Genomic DNA, 27,444 nt, shown 5'->3' on the forward strand with positions numbered 1-27,444 from the left:
GGAGGCCAAGTCATTAGGCATATATAAGGCAGAAGTTGATAGATTCTTGATTATTCAGGTCATGAGGGTTACAGGGAGAAAGCAGGAGATTGGGGCAGAGAGACAAATGGATCAGCCATGATGAAATGACAGAGCAGACTCGATGGGCCAAATGGCCTAATTCTGTTCTGTATCTTATGGTCTAACAGGAGGGTGAAGTATCCATGGCTAACAAGAGAAGTCAACAACAGCATAAAAGCAAAAGAGAGGGGATAGAATATAGCAAAAGTTAGTGGGAAATTAATATATAGAATGAATATATATAGGAATAATGGGGGAATTTAATAAATATTTCACATCAGTCTTCACTATGTAAGATACTAGCAGTATGCCAGAAAGGAGAGAGTGTCATGGAGCAGAACTGAGTGTCGTAGCTATTACTAAGGAGAAAGTGCTTTGAAAACTGAAAGCCTTTTCTGGTTGGCTGCTGTTGAATAGTGGTGTTCCACTGGGGTTTGTGTTGGGATCGATTCTTTGAACATTTTATGCCAATGGTTTGGAATTGATGGTCTTGTGGCAAAGTTTGCAGACGATATGAAGATAGGTGGAGTGGTGGGTAATATTGAGGAAGCAGAGAGACTACAGAAGGACTTAAACGGATACACTTTGGGAAATGCATGGCATGCACTTTGGTGGAAGAAATAAAATCATGGACTATTTTCCAAGAACTCCCTAAAGGTTAGTTTACAGATTGAGTCGGTAGTGAGGAAAGCAAAGGCAATGTCAAGATTCAATTTTGAGAGGACTAGAATATAAAGGCAAAGGTGTAATGTTGAGGCTTTATAAGGCACTGATGAGGCCTCACATGGAGTATTGTGAGCAGTTTTGGGCCCCTTATCTGAGGAAAGATGTACAGTGTTGGAGATGGCCCAGAGGATATTTTCAGAATGGCAGGCGGTGACTAGTGGGGTACCGCAAGGCTCAGTGCTGGGACCCCAGTTGTTTACAATATATATTAATGACTTGGATGAGGGAATTAAATGCAGCATCTCCAAGTTTGCGGATGACACGAAGCTGGGTGGCAGTGTTAGCAGTGAGGAGGATGCTAAGAGGATGCAGGGTGACTTGGATAGGTTGGGTGAGTGGGCAAACTCATGGCAGATGCAATTTAATGTGGATAAATGTGAAGTTATCCACTTTGGTGGCAAAAATAGGAAAACAGATTATTATCTGAATGGTGGCCGATTAGGAAAAGGGGAGGTGCAACGAGACCTGGGTGTCATTATACACCAGTCATTGAAAGTGGGCATGCAGGTACAGCAGGCGGTGAAAAAGGCGAACGGTATGCTGGCATTTATAGCGAGAGGATTCGAGTACAGGAGCAGGGAGGTACTACTGCAGTTGTACAAGGCCTTGGTGAGACCACACCTGGAGTATTGTGTGCAGTTTTGGTCCCCTAATCTGAGGAAAGACATCCTTGCCATAGAGGGAGTACAAAGAAGGTTCACCAGATTGATTCCTGGGATGGCAGGTCTTTCATATGAAGAAAGACTGGATGAACTGGGCTTGTACTCGTTGGAATTTAGAAGATTGAGGGGGGATCTGATTGAAACGTATAAGATCCTAAAGGGATTGGACAGGCTAGATGCGGGAAGATTGTTCCCGATGTTGGGGAGGTCTAGAACGAGGGGTCACAGTTTGAGGATAGAGGGGAAGCCTTTTAGGACCGAGGTTAGGAAAAACTTCTTCACACAGAGAGTGGTGAATCTGTGGAATTCTCTGCCACAGCAAACTGTTGAGGCCAGTTCATTAGCTATGTTTAAAAGGAAGTTAGATATGGCCCTTGTGGCTACAGGGGTCACGGGGTATGGAGGGAAGGCTGGGTTCTGAGTTGGATGATCAGCCATGATCATAATAAATGGCGGTGCAGGCTCGAAGGGCCGAATGGCCTACTCCTGCACCTATTTTCTATGTTTCTATGTTTCTATGTTTCTATATTCACGAGGATGATCTTGGGAATGACAGGGCTGGCACTGAGAAGTGTTTGATGGCTCTGGGCCTGTATTTGCTGAAGTTCAGAAGAACCTCATTGAAACCTATCAAATATCGAAAGGTCCAGAGTGGATGTAGAGCAAATGTTTCCTGTAGTGGGTAAGTCTAGGACTCGAGGGCACATCCTCAGACTAGAGGGACATCCATTTACAACAGAGATGAGGAGGAATTTGTTTAGCCAGAGGGTAGTAACCTGTGAAATTCATTGCTGGGATGACTGTGGAGGTCAAGTCACTGGGTATATTTGAAGCAGAGGTGAAAAGTTCTTGATTAGTTGGGGCATCAAGGCAGATGAACAGAGTTGAAAGGGTTAATAAATGAGCCATGATGAAGCGGTGCAGGAGATTCGACGAGCCGATTGGTGTAATTCTGCTCCTGCATCTTATGGTGTAACGAAGTGGCCACTGTGTGTACATTTCCTTTTTCCCTCCTCCCTCACAGATGATTTACATGGTCTCCTTGCATCACATGGATATATCCAACTTTGCTTCATCTCTCTCAGGGCCCCAGTGAGGTCTGCTTTCACAAGCAAAGCATTGCATTCTCACCAGCCACATTCATTCACACCTAACTCCCATTCTGACCTGACATCAACACGTGGTCATACTCAAATAACACTGTTATATTTCCTTGCATCACAGCTATGCATTTTCTAATAATGCGAGTCTGAAGTGCCAACTCTATAAATACCTTTCTGAGAAGGTGCAAGAGTCTCGTCTCAGGGAAGATGGCTGGAATCAGTAGGTGTCACTCATCTCCCTTCTGAGTTCAAACCGAAACCATTCCAGTGACATAGTGAGTCAAGGCCCACAAGTAGGGCAAAACATCTAGATTCTGATCAGCTGCTAGCATACCAGGCTGAAATAAATTCAAAGTAGATTTATTTATCAACGTACAGTGCCTATAAAAAGTATTCACCCCGCACCACCACCACCCCACCCCCCTGGAAGTTTTCATGTTTGATTACGATGAATCACTGTGGATTTAATTTGACTTTTTGAAACTGATCAACAGAAAAGACTTTTTCAAGTCAAAATGAAAGCAAGTTTCCACAAATTGGGTCAAAATTTATCACAATTATTAAACACAAAATAATTGATTGCATAATTATTCACCCCCTGGAAGCCAGTATTTAGTAGATGCACCTTTGGCAGCAATTACAGCCTTGAGTCTGTGTGGATAGGTCTCTATCAGCTTTGCACATCTGGACAGTGCAATTTTTCCACTTTCTTCTTCACAAAACTTCTGAAGCTCTGTCAGATTGCATGGGAATTGTGAGTGATTAGCCTTTTTCCAAGTCCAGCCACAAATTCTCAATTGGATTGAGGTCTGGACTCTGGCTTGGCTACTCCAGGACATTAACTTTTTAAGCCATTCCTATATAGCTTTTGCTTTATGCTTGGGGTCATTGTCTTCCTGGAAAATAAATCTTCTCCCAAGTTGCAGTTTCTTGCAAACTGCATCAGGTTTTCCTCCAGGGTTTCCTTGTATTTTGCTGCATTCACTTCACCCTCTACCTTCACAAGCCTTCCAGGACCTACTGCAGTGAAGCATCCCCATCACATGATGCAGCCACACCGTGCTTCTCGGTAGATGGTGTACTTTGATGTGCGGTATTTGGCTTATGCCAAATAAAGCAGTTAGTCTGATGGCCAACAAGCTCAAATAGAACCTTCTTCCAACTGACTTCAGAGTGTCCCACAGACTCGAGCCAAGATTTCATGTGAGTTTCTTTCAGTGGCTTTCTCTCTGTCACTGTCCCATAAAGCTGTAACTGGCGAAGCACCTGGGCAACAGTTGTTGTAGGCACAGTCTCTCCCATATCAGCCACTGAAGCTTAAAACTCCAACAGAGTTGTCATAGGTCTCTTGATGACCTCCCTCACTAGTCCCTCCCTTACATGATCACTCAGTCCTAGAGGACAGCCTCTGCTAGGCAGATTTACAGCTGTATCACACTCCTTCCATTTCTTAATGATTGACTTAACCGTATTCCAAGTGACTTGGAAATTTTCTTGTATCCATCTCGTGACTTGTGCTTTTCAATAACTTTTTGTGGAGTTGCTTGGAGTGTTCTTTTGTCTTCATGGTGTAATTTTTGCCAAGACACCAACTCACCAGCACTTGGACCTTCCAGATACAGGTGTATTTTCATTACAATCAATTGAAACACCTTGACCGCACACAAGTGATCTCCAATTAACTAATTTATGTGACTTCTAAAACCAATTGGCTGCACCAGTGATGATTTGTTGTGTCATATTAAAGGGGGTGAATACTTAAGCAATCAATTATTTTGTGTTTTATATTTGTAATTAATTTTAATCACGCTGTAGAGACACAAAAGAGTTTTTTTTTGTGTTGATTATTGTCAAACAAAAGTCAAATTATATTCACTGTGATTCAATGTTGTAAAACAATAAAACGTAAAAACTTCCAAGGGGGTACGAATACTTTTTATAGGCACTGTATGTATGCAGTATACAACCCAGAGATTTGTCTTCCCACAGACAGCCACGAAACAAAGAAACACTGTGGAACCTGTTCAAAGAAAAGCATCAAATGCCCAACATGCAACAAGTAAAGAACAAATTGCACTAATGTCAAAAAACGAGGGAAGAACACAGAATATAAAACATCAAACCACAAATATACACAGTAATACAGCAGCAAGCAGCAAGGTACAAACGCTGTGGGGCCTTCTCAGGCAGTGCGAAAAGAAATGCTGGTGAGAATAACACAGAGAGATGGAGTTAAGGGGCAGACACCATCTGCAGGCTGTTTGTGGCTTCATATTCCGGTGTCTGTAGTCTCTAGTGGCTCTGAGAATTAAGAGACCAAAACTTAAATTTACAGACTAACATGCACAAAATACTGAAGGGGCTCAGCAGGTCAGACAGCTTCTTTGGAGGGAAATTAAAAGTCACACCAGTGACTGTTACACACCAGCTCACACCAGTGAACCAGAGAACATGTAACCAGCCCTACCTGCAGTTCCCTTGGATGTTGGCAAGGTCTGACTTGAAGATACTTTCCAAATCACACCAGACAATGGTTGATGCAACCAGCACCCCCACCCCTTCATTCAAGGCACTGTCTGTATCCCATCATTCAAAGTTTAAAGTACATTTATTATCAGAGTATGTGTACGATATACAACCTTGAAATTACCCTCCTAACAGGCAGTCACAAAACAAAGAAATCCAATAGAAGCCTTTAAAAGAAGGCCGTCAAACACCCAATGTGCAGAAAAAACAAATTAAGCGAACGATAAAGATATGCAAGTAACATACAGAACTGAAGTTCACAAAAGTGAGTTCACAGCCACAAAGCTAGTCATCACTGCAGCCGATCCAGGAGCCTATTAGTTGCAGGCCACAGCCTCGGTTTAGTACAGAGTATACCTCGTAAGCAGTGAGCTGAACGTTGGCCTGTACCTTGCCTCTGATCCCGACTCCCTGGCCTTTTCAATCTGGCCTGGTGCTTAAACTGGCCAAACAGTCCTCGCTCTCGGAACTGGGCCCTGCTGCTTTAATACAGTCTTGGGCCCAGGCTCCGTCACCTCACTTCAGCCTGTACCCAACCTTTCCAATTCAGCTTGGTACTTAAGTCGGAAAAACATTGGCTTGTTCCTTGCTCTCAGGCCCAGGACATGTCGCCTCAACTCAGCCTTGCCTCGGATCCGTCGCTTCAGGTCCACTCTGGCTCATTCCCCACCCTCAGGCCTGGACCCTTCCGGCTCACCTCATCTCAGTTCTGCCTCTTTGAATGGCCTCTGTGGCCAGATATTAGCTCATTCCCTACTCTCAGGCCTGGGCCCCCACCACCTCAATATGACCCATACACCCCTTGCCCGCAACCATCTTGCACCTTCAGAATTTCAGTTCACTCTGCAAAAATGCCAGGTCATACAGGCGGTCCAAAAGCTCGGCTCCGAAAGGGAAGTTACGGGCTATTGATTGCAGTAATTATTTCTGAGAAAAAGTGTGATTAATAAAGTATTTAATAGTTGTGTTTGCTGTCAACAAGTCGTCACTGTGCTCCACCAGCGCCATCTGAGATCATTGCAAGCGGATTCGATGAACGGCGGTCACTGAGGGAAAGGCTTGTGAGTGCACCTTACCAGTGATTATACTAATTCATCCATGGATCATTGAGAATCAGTCTGGCCCTGGTGAAACTGTGTTGTTAAGTTATAGTATAGTGTCCGAGTAGTTGAGTACAGTGTTCAGTCTGTTGGGACCATAGGGAGCAATCTCACTGGCCCCACTCTGTGTCTCCTTATCTCCTTGAGCCACAGGTTGGAACATACCTGTCGGCTTGTGAGCATGGCTGACAGCTAGGTCACAGCGCTTGCAGCAAGGAAACAGTTAAATTCCCACAGGGTCTATATCCCGTGTGGGCTGGTCATGATATCTAGGTGACTGGATGTGAGATCTGTCCTGTGCGTCTCTCTGTACCAACAGTTCCCATTGTAAATATGCTTGGGCCGGCAGGACATGCTGAGGAAAGAAAGGTACGTGAAGGCCACAAAATTATAGGAGAGCTGGCTGATTCCTGTATGGGGCGTGTGCCCACTCCCTGTACACGACAGGTGCCGATTCTGTTCAGGACAGGTGTCCGATTCTATAAGGTTAGGTGACCACTCCCTGCACAGGACAGGTATCTGATTCCTGCACAGAACAGGTGTCTAATTCCTGTACACTAGAGATGACCACTTCCTGCACAGGACAGGTGACCACACTCTGTATGGTGACCGGAGGACCTGAGATGCAAGGGAAGATTGAATAGGTTAGGACTTCGGCAGGACTGAAGGCTTTCAGCCCAAAACATCGACTGAACTTTTTTTCCATAGACATTGCCTGGCCTGCTGAGTTCCTCCAGCATTTTATGCGTGTTGCTCAGATTTCCAGCATCTGCAGATTTTCTGTTATTTATAGGTTAGAACTTTATTCCTTGGAATGTAGAAGAATGAGAGGAGATTTGATAGAGGTATACAAAATTATGAGGGGTATAGAGAGGGTAAATACCAGCAGGCTTTCTTCCACTGAGGGTGGGTGGGACTGCAACTATATGTCATTGGTTAAAGGTGATAGTGAAAAGTTAAGGGGAACATGAGAGGAAACCTCTTCACTCAGAGGACCATGAGAGTGTGGAATGAGCTGCCAATGCATGTGATTTTGATTTCAATGTTTAAGAGAAGTTTGGATAGGTACATGGATGGTAGGGGTATGGTTCCAATCTAGGTTAATGGGAGTAGGCAGATTAAATGGATTGGCATAGACAAGATGGACCGAAGGGCTTGTTTCTGTGTTTTACTTTTCTGTGACTATGACAAATATCCAAATTATGTGTTGGACAAGTAACCACCTCCTGTAAAGAGAAGTTTCCCATCTCATTTACTTTAAGTACTTGCTTGCTGCAGGTTTGTCAGCAGTTGTTTTTGTCATTACAGGCTGTTGCAGATCTCCTCTGCTCCCGTCCATTCTGGTACTCTCTTTGACGGAGCTTGCTCAGATGAGCCCTGTGACTCATTACTGTACTGCCTGTTGTTGAATCAGTCCAAGTGTCAACGCACTGGTGCCTTTATCAAAGTCTTTTCTCCAGTCTGTGTTTACTGTCTGTTTCTGTTTCTGACAGAGGAAGTGTAGATCACTTTGCAATAATCGGAACCGTCAACAACCTGGGCTCTGACGGCCACTAAAAACACTACCGCTGCTTCCTTTGGGGAACAGAGCACCAAAGTGTGACCTCTCACAGGACAGTATTTGCAATCGTCACCACTGCCTGAAGGGCTCCCAGCTGTAGACACCAGGGCTGATCTGCTGACCCTAAACACTTCCCAATAGAAAGTGCAGCTGAACCTGTCTGGGAACAAACTGCATTCAGACTCATGGATGGCCTCTGCTCCACCACAGCATCTCATGCTGCATGGGTCAGCTGTCGAGTCTCATGCTCCTGCAGCCTCTCCGAGTCACCCTTCCACCCACAAACCTAGTGCAAAATATGGCGATAAATTGCAATGCAAAACCAGTTTAGTCAATGACACCATGCTAGTACTGGTTGCTTCAACTTTCCTTGAGACTCTGCTTGTAATGAAAGGGAGACCACAGTTTCTCCACTATGTTGCTCAACTGGACAACTTCTCTTGGAGCCTGTCAGCGACCCAGACGCTGATGGGACACGTTGCTCCTTCACATTTGAGTTCTCACTCTTTGCCTCCTCTGACCTCTGGGACTGCCAGTTCCACAATGAGTTTATCACTGCCACACATCGTGAAACATGTCCTTTTGTGGCAGCAGTACAGTGCTCATAGATTGATTCATGGACCATTTATAAATCTGTTCCTTAATTCATTGAGTGTGGGTCTTCAGCCTCCTGTATCTTTACCTTAATGGTAATAATGAGAAGAGGATACGTCCCGGATAGTGAGGGTTCTTTCCATCTTCCTGAGGCACCACCTCTCCACATCCGCTCTGTCAAGGCCCTTCAACATCCGACAGGGTTTCAATGAAATCCACCCTCGTTCTTCTAAACTCCGTTCTCCATTGAATAAAAGACCCATCAACTGCTCCTCATATGTTAAGCCTTTCATTCCTGGACATGACAAAATCTGCAGATGCTGGAAATCTAAGCAACACACCCAAAATGCTGGAGGAACTCAGCAGGCCAGACAGCATTTATGGAAAAGAGTGAACAGTCAATGTTTTGGAAAAGACCCTTCAACATCATTCCCAGAATCATTTTCGTGAACCTCCTTTAATCCCTCCAATGTCAGCACATCCTTTCTTAAACAAGGGGTGCAAAACTGCTCATAGTAAACCAAGGGAGGCCTCACCAGTGCCTTATAAAGCCTCGACATTACATCCTTGCTTTTATACAGTATTCTAGTCCTCTCAAAGTGAATGTTAACATTGCATTTGCCTACCTCACCACCATCTAAACATGAACAGTAAGTTAAACACGAAAACTCATGAAGTCCCTTGGTACCTCCGATATTAGAATTTTCTCCTCATTTAGAAAATAGTCCACACCTTTACTCCCTTCTGCCAAAATGCATGACCATATACAGTCGGCCCTCTGTATCCACAGGTTCCGCATCTGCGGATTCAACCAACCGCGGTTTGGGATGGGAAAAAAACCCGGAAGTTCTCTCTCCAGTACTCGTTGTTTGAGCACAGATCCTGACATTAGTACTATTGAGCCTCCTCCAAAGCGTCCTTATTCCCTAAACAAAACAGTGTAACAACTATTTACATAGCAGTTCCATTGTATTAGGTATTATAAGTACTGTAATCTAGAGATAATTAAAAGCATTACTCGTCTGAGCATTGTTCGCCTCGTGTCTCGTTCGTTCCCTACGTGTGTTGTGAGCGAGAGGAAGGAGTTTAAGGCTAGTAGGGGGTGGCTGGTTAGCTATGTAAAGCACTACAGCCTCAAGAACCTAAAGATCACGGGAGAATTGGCATCGGCTGATGCCGAGGCAGCATCAGCGTTCCCAGAAGAGCTACGATGGTTGTGTCTGTACTGAACAGATATAGACTTTCTTTTTTCTTGTCATTATTCCCTAAACAATACAGTATAACTATTTACACAGCATTTACATTGTATCAGGTATTATAAGTAATCCAGAGATGATTTAAAGTATACGGGAGGATGTGCGTAGGTTATATGCAAATACTACGCCATTTTATATACAGGACTTGAGCATCCGTGGAATTTGGTATCCGCGGGGGGTCCCGGAACCAAACCCCCACGGATACGGAGGGCCGACTGTACGTCCCAACTCTTTATGACATTTGCCGCTTTTTTGCCCAATTTCCTAAACTGTCCATGTCGTTCTGCAGCCTCCCTGTATCCTCAACACTACACCTGCCCCTCAACCTATCTTTGTATATTCTGCAAACTTGACCACAAAGCCATCAATTCTATCATCCAAATCATGGATATACAACTTAGCAATCAGCCAATGCTCTATTCATGCTAGTATCTTATCTGTAGTACCATGAGCTCTTATCTTGTTAAGCCTCATGTGCAGAACCTTATTAAAGACCTTATGAAAATCCAAGTACACAACATCCAACGATTCTCCTTTATCTATCCTGCTTGTTATTTTCTCAAAGAATTCCAACAGATTTGTCAAGCAAGACTTTCCCTTAAGGAAACCATGTTCACAATGGCCTATTTTATCATGTGACTCTTACTACCTCAAAAGCACATCCTTAACAATCAACTCCAACATCTTCCCAACCACTGAGGTCAGGCTAACTGGCCAATAATTCCCTTTCTTCTGCCTCCCTCTCTGTTTGAAGAGTGGAGTGAAATTTGCAATTTTCCAGTCCTCTGGAATCATTCCAGAACCCAATGATTCTTGGGATATTGTTACTAATGCCTCCACAATCTCTTCAGCTACCTCATTCAGAACCCTGGGGTGTACACCATCTGGTCCAGGTGACTTACCTACCTTCAGACCTTTCAGTTTCCCAAGCACCTTCTCTAGTAATAGCAACTGCACTTACCTCTGTCCCCTGACACATTCAACTACCAGATGAAGACTGATGCAAAATACTTATTCAGCTTGCCTACCAATCCCCAATTACTACCTCTCCAATGGTCCAATATCCATTCTCGCCTCTCTTACACTTTATATATTTGAAGAAACTTTCAGCATCCTCTTTGATTTGTTAGTGAGATTATCTTCATATTTCATCTTCCCTCCCTGTGATTTTTTTAGTTAGAGACGTTCCCCCCTCCCCCATAGAGAAGTACAGCACAGAAACAGGCCCTTCAGCCCATCTAGTCCTTGTTGAAACCATTTAAACTGGCTAATCCCATCGACCTGCCCCCCCCCCCATATCCCTACTATCCATGTACCTGTCCAAACTTCTCTTAAACTTTGAAAATTGAGCTTGCGTGCGTCACTTGTGCTGGCAGCTCATTCCACACTCTCACAGCCCTCTGAGTGAAGGTTTCCCCTCATGATCCCCTTAAATTTCTCACCTTTCACCCTTAACCCATGACTTTGCTTGTAAAGTCCCACCCAACCTCAGTGGAAAAAACTTGCTTGCATTTACCTTGTCTATTCCCCTCATAATTTTGTTTACCTCTATCAATTCTCCTCTCAATCTTCTAAGTTCTAAATAATATAATCCTAACCTATTCAATCTTTCCTGATAAGTCAGGACCTCCAGGCCCGGTAACAAATTTTCCCTGTACTCTTTCAACCTTGTTTACATCTTTCCTGTAGGTAGGTGACCAAAACTGCACACAATACTCTAAATTAGGCCTCCCCAAAATCACATATAACTTCAACATAACATCTCATCATATATAACTTCAGCATAACATCCAATCTCCTATACTCAGTATTTTGATTTATGAAGGCCAATGTACCAAAAGCTTTCTTTACAACCCTGTCTACCTGTGACACCACTTCTAATGAATTATGGATCTGTATTTCCAATCCCTTTGTTCTACTGCACTCCTCAATGCCCTGCCGTTCACTGTGTAAGACCTACCCCGGCTGGTTCTACCGAAGTGCAAAACCTCGCATTTGTCTGCATTAAATTCCATCTGCCATTTTTCAGCCCATTTTTCCAGCTGATGCAGATCCCACTGAAAGCCATGATAGTCTTCTTCACTGTCCACTACTCCCCCAATCTTGGTGTCATTCACAAGTTGCTTTCTATTGGTTTTTAAAAGTTTCCCAATCCTCTAACTTCCCACTAATTTTGCTATCAAAATTTATTATCAGAGCACATACATATCACCACATACAACCCTGAGATTCTTTCTCTGCAGGCATACTTAGTAAATCTATAGAACAGGAACTGTAAACAGGGTCTGTAAACTGTAAACATCACAAACATAACTGTAAATGAACTGTGCAAGTGCAGAAAATAAATAAATAGCCATAAATCTTGAGAATGAAATAATAGGATAAAAGAGTCCTTAAACGAGTGTAGTTATCCCCTTTTTGTTCAAAAGCCTGATGGTTGAGGGGTGGTAACTGTTCTTGACCTCCGTGAACTGAATCAACACATTGACGTCATGTGGAGACTTGTGTGCTTCAGGGGCTCCATCAGGCGATACCATCTCAGGGCCACCCATGTTGGAATGGCTGTGGACGAGATGCCAGATGAAGATCGATCCAACCCCAGCGCCCAAACGGACAGATTCACCTCTGTCCCACCCAGGCCACACGTCATGACAAAAAAACAATTAAAAGTGTGAAGAGAAAAATACCTACCACATGAAACAACAACTGTTGTTGAACCTGAGGCACTTTGTACCTTCCACCTGATGACAGCAGTGAGAAAAGAACAGTGGTGAGGGTCTTTGATGATGGACCTCTTTTGCTTTTATGTTGGCTTTGACTTCCTTTGTCAGCCATGGCTGGGTCATCCTGCCTTTAGAATACTTCTTCTTTGGGCTCTATCTGTCCTGTGTCTTCTGAATTGCTTCCAGAAACTCCAGCATTGTTGCTCTGACATCATACTTGTTAGTGTCCCCTTCCAATTAACTCCTCTCTCATGCCACTGTAATTCTCTTCATTGTAATATTGATATATCTAACTTTATCTTCTCCCTCTCAAATTGCAGGGAGAACTATATCATATTATGATCATTACCTCCTAAGTTACACCCCGCCTGCCTTCCTGCAGGGTGTGGATATTTCAGTGATGCCTGCCCTCTGTTATCTCCTCTCGTCCTTTCTCGCTCCCACTCCCACCTGAGTATGCAATGACTCTCGAGAGACTCTTGCCTATGTGCTGCCACTGGGTCGGTAGGAGGAGCCTGGCATGAGCATGGTCACTGGTTAGTGAGTTGCTCATGGTGAGAGAAATCAAAAGCAATGTCGTTTATGTCATCTGAACAAACTTAGGTGTAGAGCAAGAAGGCTTTTTCTACCTAGGTTGGGTAGAGGTCATGGGTTAAGGGTGAAAGGTGAAATGTTTAAGGGGAAAATGAAGGTAAATGTATTTACTCAGAGCGTGGTAAGAGTGTGGTGTGAGCTGCCAGCACAGATGGTGGTGCATGCGACTTTGATTTCAACATTTAAGAGAAATATGGTTAGGAAAATGGATGGCAGGATTATGGAGGGCATTTCAACTGGGCTGCTGAAATGGTTTGGCATGAACTAGATGGGCTGAAGGACCTGTTTCTGTGCTGTACTTTTCTCTGACTCTATGTGTGCAAAGGTGTGAAAAACATACTTGCAGCAGCATTGCTGGCACATTGAATCATATAAATGGCATTCACAACATGCATTATAGAAAATTATACAAGAAAGAACTTTCATCCAGGAAAAAAACTTTTTTCCTGTCTATAGATGTCGTCTGACCTGCTGAGTTCCTTCAGCATTTTGCGGGTGTGGGAATTCAGGCTTCCATAGCCCCTGTCCGATGGTAACTGCAAGAAGATGGCATGGGGATGGTGAGAACCTTTGATGATGGATGCAGCCTTCGTGAGGTGCTGGAAATCCAAAGCAACACACACAAAATGTTGGAGGAACTCAGCAGGCCAGGCAGCATCTATGGAATAGAGTAAACAGTCAATATTTCGGGCTGAGACCCTTTATCAGGACTGGAAAGGAAGGGGGAAGGAATCAGAATGCTATCCATCCTAATTCTGTGGAAATTTGCGACAGTCTTTGGTGACATACAAATCTCTTCAAACTCCTAATGATGTACAGCCACCAGCATACTTCAAGACTCCATCAATGTGTAGGGCCCAGGATGAGAGAGAGCTAGCTAGGTAATAAGTGCTCCTGAATATTAGCTAGCAAGATAGGTGGGGGTCAGGTGTGGGCTGGATTGGTGATTGTGGAGAGCTGGGGGTGGAGATGGAGGAAATTGGAACTAGAACTGGATGAGGGATGATTAGAGATGGTTGTAAGGGGTGGGGGTATATCGGGCTGAAGGGTGGATAGGTTGAAATTGTGTGTGGGGAAGGTTAGATTTGAGGTGGGAGGGTTGATGGGAATGGGGAAATTTGTAGTTCCGGGTGGGAGTTTGATGTTTGGGGTTGAGATCTTGGAGATGGAAGAAGGTTGAGTTGATGTTGCCGGTGGAAAGATTGGGAGGGGAGTTGGAGTTGGTGGGGAAGGTTGTTGTTGGGATGGAGATTTTGAGATGAAAGGAGGTTTGAGTTGGTAGGGAAGGTTGATGTTGAGGGGTGGAAAGGTTTGGGGGGTTGGAGTTGGTTGGGGAGAGGTTGATGTTGGGGTGGAGATTTGGAGATGGAAGGTGGTTGTTGTTGGGGGTAGTTGATTTTGGGGTGGAGGTTTGGAGATGGAAGGCAGTTGGAATTGGTAGGGGAGGATGATGTTGGGGTGGAAAAGTTGGGAGGAGTTTGGAGGTGGTATGGGAGGAAAGGTTGGGAGGAGGTTGATTTTGGGGTGGAAATGTTGGGAGGGGTTTGGAGTTGCTGTGGGAAGTTGATGTTGGAGTGGAGATTTTGGAGATGGTAGGGGGTTTGAGTTGGTGGGGGAGATTGATTTTGGGGTTGGAAAGATTGGGAGGCGGTTTGAGTTGGTGAGTGGGTTGATATTGGAGTGGAGATTTGGAGATGAAAAGCAGATTTGGATGTGGTGGGGGAGGAAAGGTTGGGAGAGGGAGGTTGATGTTGGGGGTAGAAATGTTGGGAGGGGCTTGATGTTGGTGGGGGAAGTTGATGTTGGGGTGGGCGGCAGTGGGGGAGGTTGATGTTGGGGGTGGGAAGGTTGGGAGGGGGTTGGAGTTGAGACTTGGATATAAGTGGGGTCGGAACTGTGAAGTTGTCCTGGGAATGGGACGGTTGCTGACTCTCCTCTCTCCTTTCTAATCCCTCCATCCTCAGCTCCCCCCGACCAGCCAGGATGAACCACAACTGTAGTGGGATCAGGAAGTGGAGCGACCCACTATATGCGGCCGCCTTCAGCTTCATCTTTGTCATCGGCCTCCTGCTCAACACGCTGGCCCTGATCTTCTTCTTCCGCTTCACCAAGATCCGCTCGCAGACCACTATCTATATGAAGAACCTGGCATGCGCCGACCTGCTGTTGCTGATCTCACTGCCCATGCGCTTCACCTTCTACTTCACCCGCCCGTACTTCTCGCCCCTCGTCTGCGAGCTCAACGGCATCGTCTTCCTGGTCAACATGTACGCCAGCATCTTCTTCCTCACCTGCATCAGTCTGGACCGCTGTGTCGCCATATGCTTCCCCATGAAGTCGCGGCTGAACAGCCTGCGGAGCTGCGCCACCTGCTACAGTGTGGGGGTCTGGCTGTTGGTGGTGGGCGCCAGCCTGCCACCCTACCTGCACCTCAAGCTAAAAAATATGTCGAACGCCTCCTCCTGCTCCTCCAACTTCTCATGCTTTGAGCAGCAGCCTAAGTTCATCACACAGCCAGCCACAATGGCCGTCACCCTGCTGCTGGGATGCGGGGTGCCGCTCGCCACCATTGTAATCTGCTCGCTGGCACTGATCCGGGCGCTGCAGCGCAGCCCCGCCAGCCGCATGGACTGCGTGGACTGGCGCAGGATCCGCAACATGGTACTGGCCAATGTGCTAATCTTCGCTGTCTGCTTCGTGCCCTACCACGTGGTGCTACTACTGTTGGGGCTTGCTGGTGACAAACGTACGCTGATAAACGTCTACCTAGCCACCATCCCGCTCGCCTGCCTCAACACCGTGCTCGACCCGCTCTGCTACTACTTTGCCACCGAGACCTTCCAGAGGAGCTTGGGCGTCCGGGCGCTCAGGGGTGCGCTGACCTCCAACACCGAGAGCGAGGGCCAACACCACCGCTCCAGGGTCAAAACTTGAGCCCATCAGGGGATGGGCTGTTAGGGGTGGGTAATGAAGGGCCAGAGACTGGGGCATAACCAACGGCATTGGGTGAATTCTATCTCATCAGGCATATGGGAGGAGTGCAATCTTGTATCTTCAGGGATGGGAGATCTTGTCTCTCCAAGAGACACCTCTCATCAGGGGAGGTGGCATATCTGCTGTCAGGATGGGTTTCTTTCTCCCAGAGAGATCTGTTCTCCTCGGGGTGGAGTAGGTTAATCCTATCTTCTCCGCAAGGGCAATAGGGTGTGACCACATGGAAGATGAGAAAGCTCTCCCAAGTACCATGGATGGTGGGTGAGGGTGCCCAACAAATGCTCCCTTCCCTGAGGAATGCCACTCAAGAGCAAGAAGCAATTACACTTTAACTTCGTGGAAGTCTTGTTTCTGGCTACTTGCCATCAAACGGACAGTAGTCTGCACTCTTTCTAAGACCAGTGTGTATGTTTGTAAATTCATGTACATTAAATTGTGTGTTGGATACCTGACTTCAATTAAATGGCTTGTTTCATTGCTCTGCTGCTGTTGTGTGTCTCCGGATATTCTTCATGATATTGTTGTCAACCGAAGATTCCCGAAGGACCTAGCTACAGGGACTAGCCGAGGAAATAGATGGAGGTCAGGCAATTGCCTGCACTTGGTCCAGCAAGGGGTAACCCTCAGCTCCCAAGCGCCTGTCCCCACTGCCAGTCTGACCTTTATGTCTGCCCCATCAGAGCTCAGTCTGAGCTGAAGGGCCAGCACCTCAGTTTCTCCTTGAGTACATGGCTTCCCTCAGGGCTCGGCAGTAGCTGAAATTCAAAATCAAGAAGATGCTGGGTTATAAACTCAAGAGATTGTGCAGATGTTAGACATCTTGAGTAATACAAAATGCTGGAGGAACTTAGCAGGTCAGGCAGCATCTATGAAGGGGAATAAAATTGACATTTTGGGCTGAGACCCTTTATCAGGACTGGAAAGGTAGGGGAAAGAAGCTGGAATAAGAAGGTGGCGGGGGGAGGGAAAGGAGTACAAGTTAGAAGGTGATAGGTGAAGACAGGTGAAAGGGAAGGTGGGTATGTGGAGAGGGAGGGGAGGAAGTGAGAAGCTGGGAGGTGATACAAGGAAAAGGTAAAAGACTGAAGGAATCTGATTGGAAAGAAGAGTGGACCATGGGAGAAAGGGAAGGAGAAACGCCACGGGGGAAATGATAGCCAAGTGAGAAGAGAAAGGATAAGAATTGAGTGAGTTGGGAAATGAAAAAGAAAAAGAGAATGGAGAAATTACCAGAAGTAAGAGCAATTCATGTCTATGCCATCTGGTTGGAGACAACCCAAACGGACTATGAAGTGTTGCTTCTCCAAATGGCAGTTGAGGAAACCATGGACTGACATGTTGGAATGGGAGTGCAGATTGGAATAAAATGGTTGGCCACTGGAAAATCCTGCTGGTTACAGATGGAGCAAAGGTGCTTGACATTGCCAGTTCTCTGCAGGTCAGCCTGTATGAGTACTACCAGGGTCTTCAGGTTTTATTGTTGAATTTAACCATTTCTGATAACCAACTTTTCCAGTTTGTAACTAGAACAGTACAGGAACAGGACCTTTGGCTCATGATGTGTATACTAAACACAATGCCAAATTAAACTAATCCCTTCTGCCTGCACATGTCCTGTAACCCCTCCCTTCCCCACCTGTTTGCGTACCTATCTAAATACTCCTAAGCATCACCATTGTAGGGAGGCACAGTAGTGTAGTGGTTAGTGCATCAGTGACCTGGGTTCAGTTCCCACCTCCATCAGTAAGTAGTTTGTACATTCTCCCTGTGACCACATGGGATTCCTCCCACATTCCAAAGATGTATGGATTAAGTTAATTAGTCACGTGGTGGAATTGGGTGGCATAGACTCATTAGGCCCAGAAGAGCCTGTATCTGTGCTGATTCTCTAAATAAATAAGTAGAAAACCATAGAAACCATAGAAAAACTACAGCACAGAAACAGGCCTTTTGGCCCTTCTTGGCTGTGCCGAACCATTTTCTGCCTAGTCCCACTGACCTGCACACGGACCATATCCCTCCATACACCTCCCATCCATGTATCTGTCCAACTTATTCTTAAATGTTAAAAAAGAACCCGCATTTACCACCTCTCCTGGCAGCTCATTCCATACTCCCACCACTCTCTGTGTGAAGAAGGCCCCCCATAATGTTCCCTTTAAACTCCCCCCCCCACCCTTAACCCATGTCCTCTGGTTTTTTTCTCCCCTTGCCTCAGTGGAAAAAGCCTGCTTGCATTCACTCTATCTATACCCATCATAATTTTATATACCTCTGTCAAATCTCCCCTCATTCTTCTACGCTCCAGGGAATAAAGTCCTAACCTATTCAACCTTTCTCTGTAACTGAGTTTCTCAAGTCCCAGCAACATTCTTGTAAACCTTCTCTGCACTCTTTCAACCTTATTTATATCCTTACTGTAATTTGGTGACCAAAACTGAAGACAATACTCCAGATTCGGCCTCACCAATGCCTTATACAACCTCATCATAACATTCCAGCTCTTATACTCAATACTTTGATTAATAAAGGCCAATGTACCAAAAGGTCTCTTTACGACCCTATCTACCTGTGACACCACTTTTAGGGAATTTTGTATTTGTACTCCCAGATCCCTCTGTTCTACTGCACTCCTCAGTGCCTTACCATTAACCCTGTATGTACTACCTTGGTTTGTCCTTCCAACATGCAATACCTCACACTTGTCTGTATTAAACTCCATCTGCCATTTTTCCAGCTGGTCCAAGTCCCTCTGCAGGCTCTGAAAACCTTCCTCACTGTCTACTACACCTCCAATCTTTGTATCAGCAGCAAATTTGCTGATCCAATTTACCACATTATCATCCAGATCATTGGTATAGATGACAAATAACAATGGACCTAGCACTGATCCCTGTGGCACACCACTAGTCACAGGCCTCCACTCTGAGAAGCAATTCTCTACTACCACTCTTTGGCTTCTTCCATTGAGCCAATGTCTAACCCAATTTATCACCTCTCCATGTCTACCTAGCCACTGAATTTTCCTAACTAACCTCCCATGTGGGACCTTGTCAAAGACCTTACTGAAGTCCATGTAGACAATATCCACTGCCTTCCCTTCATCCACTTTCTTGGTAACCTCCTCAAAAAACTCCAATATCTAATTCAACCTATTTCCCTGGCAGGGCATCCCAGGAACCTGCCACTCTGTATATAAACCTTATCCTGCATATTTCATTAATCTCCTCTTAAAGTTATATTGCCTGCTATTTAACATTTCTTCCCTGCACTGGGATAAAGGATTTATTTATGCTGTCCATTTCTCTCATATTTTTATAAATCTCTATCTAGTCAAGCTCCAGTGAAAGCAACCTTAGTTCATCCTGACTTTCCTCATAGCACATGCTGTCTAATCCAGGCAACATCCTGGTGAAGCTCTTCTGCACCTTCTCCAAAGCTTCCACAACCCTCCTGTCATGGGGCAACCAGAACTGCACATAATTTTCCCAGAGTGGCATAATCAAATTTTCACAGGACTGAAAAAAATTCAACTTCCTGAATTTTAAACCCAGTGCCTTAATCAATAAAGGCAAGCATGCCATATGTCTCTAGAGATGTCCATTTAGAACAGAGGAGGAATTTCTTTAGCCAGAGAGTGGTGAATCTGTCGAATTCATTGCCACAGGCAGCTGTGGAGGGCAAGTCATTGTGTGTACTTAAGAGAGGTTGATAGATTCTTGATTAGTCAGGGCATGAAGGGTTACGGGGAAGATAGAAGTCCGGGGCTGAGAGAGAAATGGACCGTGCCATGATAAAATGGCAGAGCAGACTCAATGGGTCAAATATCTAATTCTGCTCATATGTCTTATGGTCTTCTTTACCACGTGTGTGACCTCTTTCTGGAAGTTATGGACTTGAACTTCAAGATTCCTCTGCATATCAGTGCTGCTAAGAGTTCTATCATTAACTATGTACTTTCCCCTTTCTTTGCAAAAAAGTCATCAGAGTGTAATATTGACGGTTTCTCTCTCTACAGTCGCTGCCTGACCAGCTGTGTTACCTAGTATCTTCGCTTTTATTAAGATTTCCAGCATAATTTATTTTTGTTTCCCAGTATCCTCTGTTTCCATCATCACTTTATGCACCTTCCAAAGACAAAGTGGAATTAACACATTCACCACCTTTCCTCTCGCTCCCTACCCCCTCAATGAACTGACAGCATCACCATTTCCACTGGGGCCCCTTCTGGGCTGCGCTCAGTGAAGGGTCTTGGCATGAAGTATCAACTGTTCATTCCTTTGGAGATGATGCATGACCTGCTGCATTCTTCCAGCATTTCTTATGTGTTATTGGAGAGGTACATGATTAGGAAAGGTTTACTGGGATATAGCAACAGGCAGGCAAATGAGGCTAGCCTAGATGGGAAACTGGGTTGACATGGTTGAGTTGAGCTGAAGGGACTGTTTAAATTCTCTATATGTGAAACGGTCTCTCAACAATGTCAGAGTGAGCTGAGGGCAGTGTGGCACTAATAGTTTTCAATGAGATCTGCCCTCCCGCCATCTTTAATATGCCAGCCCATTAGAGATGAGCTGACATTGGAGAAGGTCCAGGAGAGGTACATGATTCTGGGAATGAAAGGGTTAACATACAGCATGACGAGCATTTAATGGCTCTGGGCCTGCAGTAGCTGGAGTTTAGAAGAATAAGGGGGGATCTCATTGAAACCTATCAAATATTGAAAGGCCAAGAGAGAGTAGATGCAGAGAGAATGTTTTCTATAATGTGGGAGTCTAGGACAAGAAGGCAGAGACTCAGAATAGAGGATCATCCCTTTAGAAAAGGGACAAGGAGGAATTTACTTAGGCAGAGGGTAATGTATCGGTGGAATCCATTGCCATAGATGTTGCAAGGACGAGGCTGAGGACGAACGCAAGTGCAGGACACAGGCGTGGAGGCAGAGTCTTGAGGTGTTAGCACCACCGCGAAGGGGGAACCAGTATCCAGGAGAGTCTTTATACGGAGACAAGGTTTACATAGAGTATCCTGGAAATGATGTGGAGCTTAAAACTTACAGTCCCCAAGAATCAGGAAACAAGGTTTAATCACACTAGAGTCAACCAACGAACTGGCAAAGCATGGCTGTGCCGCCCAAGTTTTATCCCATGTTTGCTGATGGGAACCAGGTGTGCTGTAATTAGTGGAACTGGGAATGCAGGAGTCATAGGGGACTCGATAATTAGGGGGATACATAGGAAATTGTGCGGCAGCAAGAGACACAAGGATAGTGTATTACCTCCTGAGTGCTGGGGTCCTGGATGTCTCTGAGTGGTTGAGAATATTCTTGAAGGGGAGGGTGAGCAGCCAGAGGTCATGGTACATATTGGTGCCAATTATATAGGCAGGAATGGGGTAGAGGTCCTGCACCGTTAAGTTTAGGAAGTTAGGAAAGAGTCTGAAGAGCAGATCCTCCAAGGTGGTAATCTCCAGATTACTCCCGGTGCCACGACATAGGGAAGGTCAGAACAGGAAGGTGGCGCAGGTGAATGAGTGGCCAAGGAGGTTTTGTGTGTGTGTGTGTGTGGGGGGGGGCGGTGCAGGGTTTCAAGTTCTTGGATCATTGGACCCTTTTCTGGGGAAGGGATGATCTGTACAAGTGGGACAGGTTGCATCTGAACTGGAGGGGAACCAATATCCTGGGAGGGAGGTTTGACTAATGCTATTGAGAGGGTTTAAACTAGGTTTACAGAGGGATGGGAACAGAACAGAAGAGGCAGAGGATGGGGCGGTTGGTGGACAAATAGAGACAGCTTGTAGTGAGTTTTTGAGGAAGGATAGGCAGATGATAGAGCAAAGATGCTCTAGGCCAGATGGTTTGAGATGTGTCTATTTTAATGCAAGGAGCGTCATAAACAAGGTGGATGAACTTAAGAGCATGGATCAATGTGGAACTATGATATTGTGGCCACTACAGAGATTTGGATGTCTTGGGGCAGGAATGGCAGCTGCGTGTGCCGGGTTTTAGATGTTTCAAAAAGGATAGGGAGGGAGGCAAAAGAGGTGTGGATGTGGCAGTGCTAACCAGGGATGGCATCAGGGCTGCAGAAAAGGAGGAAGCCACAGATGGATTGTCTGAGTCAGTGAGGGTGAAAGTTGGAAACAGGAAGGGAGCAATAAAGCTGTTTTTTTTTTATTGACCCCCAAATAGTATCAGAGACATCATGGAACAGATGGGAGGCAGATTCTGGAACAGTGTAATAATAATAAGAGTTGTTGTGATGGGTGATTTTACCGTTCCTAATATTGACTGGCATCTCCTTAGAGCAAGGGGTTTTGATGGGGTGGAGTTTGTTAGGTGTGTTCAGGAAGACTTCCTGAAACAATATGTAGATAAGCCAACTAGAGGAGAGGCTGTACCTGATCTGGTATTGGGAAATGAACCTGGTCAGGTGTCAGATCTCTTGGTGGGAGAGCATTTTGGAAGTTTTTTCCCCAGGGCTGAAATGGCTAGCATGAGGGAGCATAGTTTTAAGGTGCATGGAAGTATGTTCAGGGGGGATGTCAGAGTTAAGCTTTTCACACAGAATTTGATGGATGTGTGGAATGCACTGCCAGGAGCGGTGGTGAAGGTGGATACAATAAGGTCTTTTAAGAGACTCTGAGATAGGTACATGCAGCTTAGAAAAAGAGGGCTTTGCGGTAGGGAAATTCTAGGCAGTTTCTAGAGTAGTTGCATGGTCAGCACAACATTGTGGGCCAAAGGGCCTGTAACATGCTATAGATTTTTTTGTTCTATATCCTTAGACACAGATTAGGTACCGGAGGATTGGAGGATAGCTGAAGTTGCTCCATTCTTTAAGAATAAGCCAGGAATTTATAGACTGCTGAGCTTGACATCACTAGTGGGAAAGTTATTGGAAGATATTCCAATGGAGTGGATATATAAGTATTGGGATAGACAGGGACTGGTTAAGGATAAATCAATGTATCTAGTACAGGTGTTGGGATGTTATGTTAAAATTGTATGAGACATTTGTGAGGGCTAATTTAAGTACTGTGATAGCTTTGGTCACCTAAGTACAGTAAAAATGTAAATAAGATTGCAAGAGTGCAGAGAAAATTTACAAAAATTGAGGACTTGAGGAACTGAGTTATAAAGAGAGGTTGAATAGGTCAGGATTTTATTCCCCAGAGTGTAGGATATTGAGTAGGGAAGATTTGATAGAAGTGTACAGAATGATGAAGGGTATAGATAGGGTAAATGCAAGCACGCTTTTACAGGTGAGTCTGGGTCATTGATTAAGAGTGAAGGTAAAATGTACAAGGGGAATATGAACTGGGACTTTTTCAGTCAGAGGGTGGTAAAGCAAGATGCCAGCCGAAGTGGTGGATGTGGGGTCAAGTTAAAAATTTAAGAGAATTTTTGGTAGGGTACATGAATGGGAGAGGTATGGAGGACTATGATCCAGGAGCAGCTCAATGAGAGTAGATGGGCCAAAAGGCCTGTTTCTGTGCTGTAGTGTTCTATGATTTTCAAGAATGCTTCCAAGAGCAGACGGTCTGTGTTATAGAGAGAGCTTGTGCAGGCTAGGATTTTATGTCTTTTAAGTGTAGTAGAAAGAGGGCTGATCTTGTAGTGGTTATAAAAGCATGAGGTGCATCAATAGGTCGAACATGCAGAGCATGAGGGGCATCGACAGGTTGCATGCACAGAGCTTTTCCCAGCTTTGGGGAATCAAGAACAATAAGGCATAAGTTTAAGGTATGTGGGGCATTTTTTTCACCCAGAGGGTGGTCTGTATATTGAATGAGCTGCCAGAGTAAGTGTTTGAGGGAGGTACATTAACAATATTTAAAAAGCTACTTGGATATGAATGGTTTAGAAGGATATGAGCCAAATGTGGGCAAGTGGAACTAGCCTGGAAGGGAATTTTATTTGGCATAGACCAGTTGGACTGACGGAACTGTTTCTGTGCTGTCTGTGTATGGATTGGTAGTTGAATCACCACGGTATGGCAGGCAGTAGATCAAGTGGTCATAAACAGGATCAAAACAGATACGAGTAAAAATACAAACATCTGGAGGGACTCAATGGGTCAGGCAGCACATGTAGAGGCAAATAAACAGCGGACATTTTGGGTTGATCGGGACTCTTCCAGGCTGGAGGCTGTTGAGGGGAGATCCCCTGAAATGCTAAGCTCTCTGACGGCGTTCATTGGTGGGATTAGTCCAAATGAAGGACCTCAACCTCAAATGTCGAATGTCCATTTCCCTCCATAGCTGCTGCTCAATCCATTGAGTTCCTCCAGCATCTTATCCATTGCTCCAGATTCCAGCATCTGCAGGCTCTTGTGTTTCCACCTTCGTATAGATCAGGTGCTTGATAGTTGGAAATGGGGGAGGGGTACACAGCAGGGTCTGTTTCTGTGCTGTGGGGCAGCTATAACTGTCCTCTCTCTGAATTCCCTCAGTCAGTGTGCAGGGAATGCCCTAAAGGTACTGCAGTTACAGGCAGAGGCGACGTTGATCGGATGTTGCAAACAAGCAGGTGAGTGGCTAGCCTGCTCTTGTGGTTGTTTATCGCCTTTGCCATGACCTTCATTTGCAGTAACAAATCAGGACTGCGAGCAGCACCCACCGAAGAGCTTGTTTTTCTTGCCAGTTTCGCTTACGAGTCTGATGAGATAGAAGCCAGCAGCCCACACCCACGTTCAACATCAAGCTAGTCAAATCTTGAGTAACACGCACAAATCTTGCTTTCCCATCAGCAGAGCAAGCAGAAGTGATCTAATATTAGCACAGAGTAATACAAACAAGTCTTCAAGAAGCATTGTGGTTTGAGATCAATGCATTTTCGCACAGTGTGGGTTCTCTGCCATAAACTGCACCCCACTCCATCAGCCCGAATCTAACATTTAACTTCAAGCTTTCCAGAACCTGTTTCTCAGAAAGCCTGACAGATTAGTTTATGATTGTCACGTTCGAAGGTATAGCAAACAACTCTATTTTTGCATGTCATCCATACAGATCACTTCATCACATCTCATTTTTGGAACTGAGAAATAAGGAAGAATGACCACGTTAATGGGCTATATTACAGACCACCCAGCAGTCCGAGGGATTCAGAGGAACAAATTTGCAGAGAGATCACAGACTGTTGCAAGAAACATAAGGTTGTTGTAGTAGGTGATTTTTAACTTTGCACATATTGACTGAGACCCTCATACTGTAAAAGGACTAGATGACTAGATGTGATAGAGTTTGTCAAATGTGTTCGGTAAAGATTCCTTAGTAAGTACATAGAAGTCCCAATGAAACAGTGTGAGATACTTAATCTGCTATTAGGGAATGAGACAGGGCACGTGATAGAATTCTGCATAGGGGAACACTTTGCATCGAGTGAATGCATTGCCTTTAGTTTCAAAGTAATACGCAAAAAGATAGATCTGAGCTGTTCTCTGAGATTCTAAATTGGAGAAAGGCCAATTTTGATGGTATTAGAAATGATCTGGCAAGTCTGTTTTGGAACAGGCTGTTTTCTGGCAAATGGTAAGTGGAAGGCCTTCAAAAGTGAAATTTTGAGAGTACAAAGCTTGCATGTGTCTGTCAGAATAAAAGGTAAAGATAACAGGTGTAGGGAACCTTAGTTTTCAAGATATTAAAGACATAGTTAAGGGAAAAAAGGAGGTGCATAGCAGATGCAAGTAGGAGGAACAAATGAGGTGCTTATGGAGTACCAGAAATGCAAAACATTTAAGAAAAATATCAGGAGGACTTAAAGAAGGCATGGGGTTTCCATAGCAGACAAGCTGAAGGAGAATCCTGAGATACTAGAGATATGGTAAGAGCAAAAGGATTTCAAGGGACAAAATTGGTCCTCTGGAAGGTCAGAATGGTAATCTACGTGTGGAGCTGAAAGAAGTGGGGCAGATCTTAAACTAATTTTTTGCATCTGTATTTAGAAGTGAGGCAAAGTAACATCAACTTCATGAACCCTATACAGATTACTGACAGTGGTCGTGGATGGTTGCCTCTCTGACTGGAGGCCTGTGGAATGCTGCAAATATTGTTGCTGATTCTGTTCTTGTTTGCCAACGATCTGGATGATAATATGGTTAACTGGAGAGGGAGACAGTTGGGGAGAAGGGAGGGGGGAGGGTAGGAGAGAGAGACAGGGAGAGGGTGAGGGACGAAAAGAGGGAAGAGGGAGGGAGTTGAGAGGGGAGCGGAGGGAGGAAAGGATAGCAGGGGAGAAGGGAGGAGGAGGGGAGGAGAGAGAGTGAGGGAGAGGGTGAGGGACAAAAAGAGGGAGGGGGAGATGGGGAGGGGAGGAGAGAGGGGGAGGGAGAGGGAGGAGGAGAGGCAGAGAGGAAGAGGGAGAGGGAAAAAATGAGGATATTCTTCAGGCAGTGTATATCTCCTCCACTTTCCTCTAATTCCAGAACCAGTACAAGTTCACATTCAGCCTTTCGGTTACATTCATTTACTGACTGTTTGCTTTACTTGATAAACTAACAATGTAACAGGAGAAACCATCAGTTTTTAAAGATGTAACAGAAATGCCAATGTAGAATAGCCAATTACTGCTGAGTGCAGGTTCTAACCCAGGGAATGCCCACGCCTACAGATGGTGCACCAGATGAACTACACTACCACAACTCACACAGGGCATTGAACAATAACATCCCGAGAAACAGATACAACTGTGTCACAGCCTCCCGTTGTACATGAGTCAGTATACCCCTTCCTCAGTATTGGTGGGAAATAAATCCTACCCTCATCCAGGGAAAACGAGGGGCAGTGGTGAAACACCACCCCTTGGTGGAGAGTGTGTAGGTGGGAGTATGAAGCCCACTCTCAGTGTATGGGTTGGGGAGAAGAAATTCGGTGCTCAGTTCACAAAGGAGAGGTGATACAAAATACCTCATTTACTGTACATAGGATGAAACGCCTCCCCTAGTATAAAGGGACATTAAACTCCTCCCTCAGTACGACGGGAAGGGTCACTAAATCTTCCACCAACTTGTGGAAGTAGGGTCAGAGGTCACTGTTAGTCTCCTAGCTGAAGGTCAGGGTTCAGCTCTGGGATTTGGGGGGGTGGGGGTTGGAGGAATAGATTGGGGGATATCAGGAGCAGATCCCAGACCCTGTGTTTGAACCAGTAGTTGCAGAGGAATTCCGAAGGGGTTGAGGGCCCAAGCTTGAGTGGAGGGTCCTGGCCAGCACTCTGCTGGATGAGGAAGGTCTGGGTTGGCGGTCGGAGGTCGAGGAGTGAGTTGACGTCCCTGTGGGAGGTCCTGGCAGCGGATAGTCTTGTGGAGGTGGCTGTGGGCCTGGTGTAGATGAGCTCCCAGATCCTGGCGGGACAGTCCTTCCAGCTGTGTCGGGAGAGATAGCAGCAGCTCCAGAAGCACAGCACATTCTGCAGAGAGAGCAGGGGAGAGTTACATCGACCAGCTCAGAGGCGGTGAGTCACATCGACCGGCTCGAGGGGGAGAGTGACATCGACCAGCTCAGAGGGGGGGAGTCACGTCGACCGGCTCAGAGGGGGAGAGTGACGTCG

General features: G+C 45.4%; 2 protein-coding genes across 4 annotated transcripts in view; one reads left to right on the plus strand and one right to left on the minus strand.

Moving 5' to 3' along the window:
• Positions 1-16,370, plus strand: part of LOC134346282 (lysophosphatidic acid receptor 6) — a 29,660-nt gene extending 13,290 nt beyond the window's left edge. For 2 of the 3 annotated variants that reach the window (XM_063047631.1, XM_063047629.1), the window contains exon 2: positions 14,870-16,370. In XM_063047631.1, coding sequence (XP_062903701.1) covers positions 14,889-15,839 — 951 coding nt within the window. In that variant the 5' untranslated portion in view covers positions 14,870-14,888 and the 3' untranslated portion in view covers positions 15,840-16,370. Of the gene's footprint in view, positions 1-14,868 lie in introns of all 3 variants that reach the window. The other variant, XM_063047632.1, reaches the window with a different exon arrangement.
• A 7,519-nt stretch (positions 16,371-23,889) lies between these two features.
• Positions 23,890-27,444, minus strand: part of snapc2 (small nuclear RNA activating complex, polypeptide 2) — a 46,679-nt gene continuing 43,124 nt past the window's right edge. The window contains exon 6 of the mRNA XM_063047633.1: positions 23,890-27,303. Within this exon, the coding sequence (XP_062903703.1) occupies positions 26,951-27,303 (353 nt within the window). The 3' untranslated portion in view covers positions 23,890-26,950. The remainder of the gene's footprint in view (positions 27,304-27,444) is intronic.

The sequence above is a fragment of the Mobula hypostoma genome, chromosome 5 (genome assembly GCF_963921235.1).
Source record: "Mobula hypostoma chromosome 5, sMobHyp1.1, whole genome shotgun sequence".
In the NCBI taxonomy this organism is placed as follows: domain Eukaryota; kingdom Metazoa; phylum Chordata; class Chondrichthyes; order Myliobatiformes; family Myliobatidae; genus Mobula; species Mobula hypostoma.